General features: G+C 48.8%; 1 protein-coding gene across 1 annotated transcript in view; it reads left to right on the top strand.

Moving 5' to 3' along the window:
* The window catches only part of LOC130124175 (SPRY domain-containing SOCS box protein 4-like), a 66060-nt gene extending 63385 nt beyond the window's left edge, over positions 1-2675 (top strand). Inside the window, exon 3 of the mRNA XM_056293625.1 lies at positions 641-2675. Coding sequence (XP_056149600.1) covers positions 641-768 — 128 coding nt within the window. The 3' untranslated portion in view covers positions 769-2675. The remainder of the gene's footprint in view (positions 1-640) is intronic.
* The last annotated feature ends 700 nt before the right edge of the window (positions 2676-3375 follow it).

The following is a 3375-nucleotide window of genomic DNA, read 5'->3' as shown; positions in this document are numbered from 1 at the left end:
CTGAAAAATCTTTCTGAATTCTCCCTGAATTTGCTGACACCTTTTCTCCTCATTACATCTACTGTTTTTTAAAAGATATAAAATGGGGCATCCGGGTAGCATAGCGGTCTATTCCGTTGCCTGCCAACACGGGGCTCGCCAGTTCGAATCCCCCGTGTTACCTCCGGCTTGGTCGGGGGTCCCTACAGACACGATTGGCCGTGTCTGCGGGTGGGAAGCCTTATGTGGGTATGTGTCCTGGTCGCTGCACTAGCGCCTCCTCTGGTCGGTCAGGGCGCCTGTTCAGGGGAGGGAGGGGAAACTGGGGGGGGAGTAGCGTGATCCTCCCACGCGCTACGTCCCCCTGGTGAAACTCCTCGCTGTCAGGTGAAAAGAAGCGGCTGGCGACTCCACATGTATGGGCGGAGGCGTGTGGTAGTCTGCAGCCCTCCCCGGGTCGGCAGAGGGGGCGGAGCAGCAACCGGGATGGCTCAGAAGAGTGGAGTAATTGAGAGGAAATGAAAATGGACTTATTGGCCATGTTAGCTCATTTCCTCGGTCATATTATGCACCTGTTCAACAAATTATAGCAATTTTTTTTTTCTCAAAAAATTCATTTTTGGTGCATCAAAATCTAATTTCTCTCTCTCTCTCCTTCCAGCGGAGCCTCTTCCTCTGATGGACTTGTGTCGGCGCGCGGCCCGCCTGGCGTTGGGACGGGATCGGCTCCAGGAGATCGAGAGCCTTCCTCTGCCTCAGTCCCTCAAAAATTACCTCCAGTACCAGTGACTATATCGCAGGGCCCTGAGACCATACCACGTGCAGTACCGACGGTGACCACGGGGGACAAAAACGATCAGACCGCCGTGAAGTAACGAATGGACGGATGGATGATGGAAGAATTGAGGAGGAGGAAGGAGGAGGAAGGAGGCGATAGATGTCAAACGGACATCGGCGAGCGTGATGTCTACGATCCAGCACTACAGCCCATCTCTGGACAGATGGACTGAGTGATTGGTGGCTCCAGGTTTCTAAATGAAGGATGGAACGGTTACTTGATTATTATAATTTGTTTTCTAATTTGATAGTTGTGTTTTTTTTTCGGACTTTGACTAAATTCCTGTTTATGAGCGAGAACGAGAACCCATCTTCCTTAAAGCGAAAGGCGTGCCGAGTGGTGGAACGGGTGATTTGGCGGTAGCGATAGAAGACTACCTCCACCTGCTGGTCGGAATGAGAACTGCATCGAGAAAGCACACTAATTGAATCCCTGAGGCCTTGAGACGTCAGTGACCATATACCGTTGCCGCTGGACATTGTGTTTGCGCCAGGTGACAGGCGTATTTCCGGGCCTCTAAAGCCCTTTCCGTGCAAGGCCAGGATTTAAAAAAAAAAAACAGAACCAAAACATTTCAGCGTCCATGTCATCCAGTTGATTTAAGGTCCAAATCAAACCTCATACTGTATACTGAAAGACATGACCAGTTTTTTTTTGTTTTTTTGTTTTTTGTTTTCTGGTTTACACTGATCGCGAAATGGCTGCAAAATGTATGCAGATTCTCTTGGTTGACAAATCCATGCCAGGCCGTCTTTCTTTTTCATGGATTACGAGACGAATGCTCGACAGACGTGAGCGCAAAACGCCGCTTACTGTCGAAACTTGACTGTTTAGTTGCACTGAGGTCGGTCCCGCACAGTACTAAGAACCGTGTGTGCTGGTGCACGGGCGAGTATTGTGCGTCGGGCTGCAGGGACAGACGTGTAAGGGGTGTTGGGAAGGAGGCGCCACACAGAAATATATGATTTTGTTTGTTTTCCTGCGTTAGCACCGGTACAGCTCGTGCTAACATGGTGCCGGCGGGGCCCGGCTCGGGTGGAGGGGGGGGTGTGGGGCCTCCATTGTTGTGGCGGCGCCCAACCGTGGCTCTGCCGCTACCAAACAGCACCCGTGTGATTTCCGTACGACTGACTTGAAAAAAAACCCACAAGCACGACCCCGGCCAGATGTGGCGTGACTGGACTCGCCGGGATCTGGTCGGTGTTGTCGCTGTAGCGGACGTAGACAGAGTGTTGTAGGACGTAGACGACGACGGCTGCCGCGGTTGCGCGGCGGATGTTGCTTCAGGCTCGGAAAGGGACGTGGACGACCAATGTACAAGCGCACACACACACACACACACACACACACATATGCACACAACATACAGAGGCAAGCACACGCACACTGTAGACCAATCATCTTTTACTTTCTTCTTCAAGGCTTGAGTCACTTTTTTTACTTCTGAGTTTTTAAACGTTATTATTATTATTATTATTATTATTGTGAGTGTGGAATCCACTTTGATTCTGATGATGATGAGGATGAGGATGATGATGATAGACTGATGAAGTTGTTTGGTGTTTATTTATCATGAGTTGGTCCCATGTTTAAACTGATATTCGATGGGTACATTCAGGTGACCGGAGCGACGATAAGACGACGATGGGAGATAGAAATCGTTTATTTTTATTTCTTTTTTTTTTTAAACCCAATGCTGCTTTTATTAATATTATTCTTATTATTGTTGTCTCTATTATTAATGGTGTTGCATTAATGTCCTATCTCCATTTGTTGGACAGACGAGTGAGTCATTCAGAGGAGTCGTTGTAGAATGTACGAACAGACAGGATGTGAAATGTGAATAAAAGCCCAGTGAATTCACAATGCTGTCAGAGTGGTCACCCCCCCTCCCCTCCCCCCCCGTCTCTCTCTCTCCCTCTTCTCTCCCTCTCTTCTCTCTCTCGCTTCGTCTTCCAATTTCCCCTCGGGGATAAATAAAGTATTCTGATCCTGATTCATCTCTCTCCTCATCTCCCTCTCTTCGTCTCTCTTCTCTCGCTTCATCTCCCTCTCTTTCTCCTCATCTCCCTCTCGTTGTCTCTCTCTCTCCTCATCTCCATCTCTTTCTCCTCATCTCCCTCTCGTCTCTCTCTCTCTCCTCATCTCCATCTCTTTCTCCTCATCTCCCTCTCGTCTCTCTCTCTCTCTCTCCTCATCTCCATCTCTCTCTCCTCATCTCCCTCTCATTGTCTCTCTCTCTCTCTTCATCTCCATCTCTTTCTCCTCATCTCCCTCTCATTGTCTCTCTTTCCCTCTCTTCGTCTCCCTCTCTTCGTCTCTCTCTTTCTCTTCATCTCGCTCTCAGTCTCTTTTCATCTCCATCTTTCTCTCTTCGTCTCTCTTCATCTCTCCATCTTTCTCTTCATCTCGCTCTCCGTCTCTTTTCATCTCCATCTCTTTCTCTCTCCATCTCCCTCTCTTCGTTTTCCCCGCGGGGATAAATAAAGTATTCTGATTCTGATTCATCTCCCTCCTCATCTCCTCATCTCCCTCTCATTGTCTCTCTCTCTTCATCT

Source organism: Lampris incognitus, chromosome 14 (genome assembly GCF_029633865.1).
Source record: "Lampris incognitus isolate fLamInc1 chromosome 14, fLamInc1.hap2, whole genome shotgun sequence".
Taxonomy (NCBI): Eukaryota; Metazoa; Chordata; class Actinopteri; order Lampriformes; family Lampridae; genus Lampris; species Lampris incognitus.
Note: the sequence above shows the minus strand (reverse complement) of the source record. Positions and strands in the feature narration are given on the sequence as shown.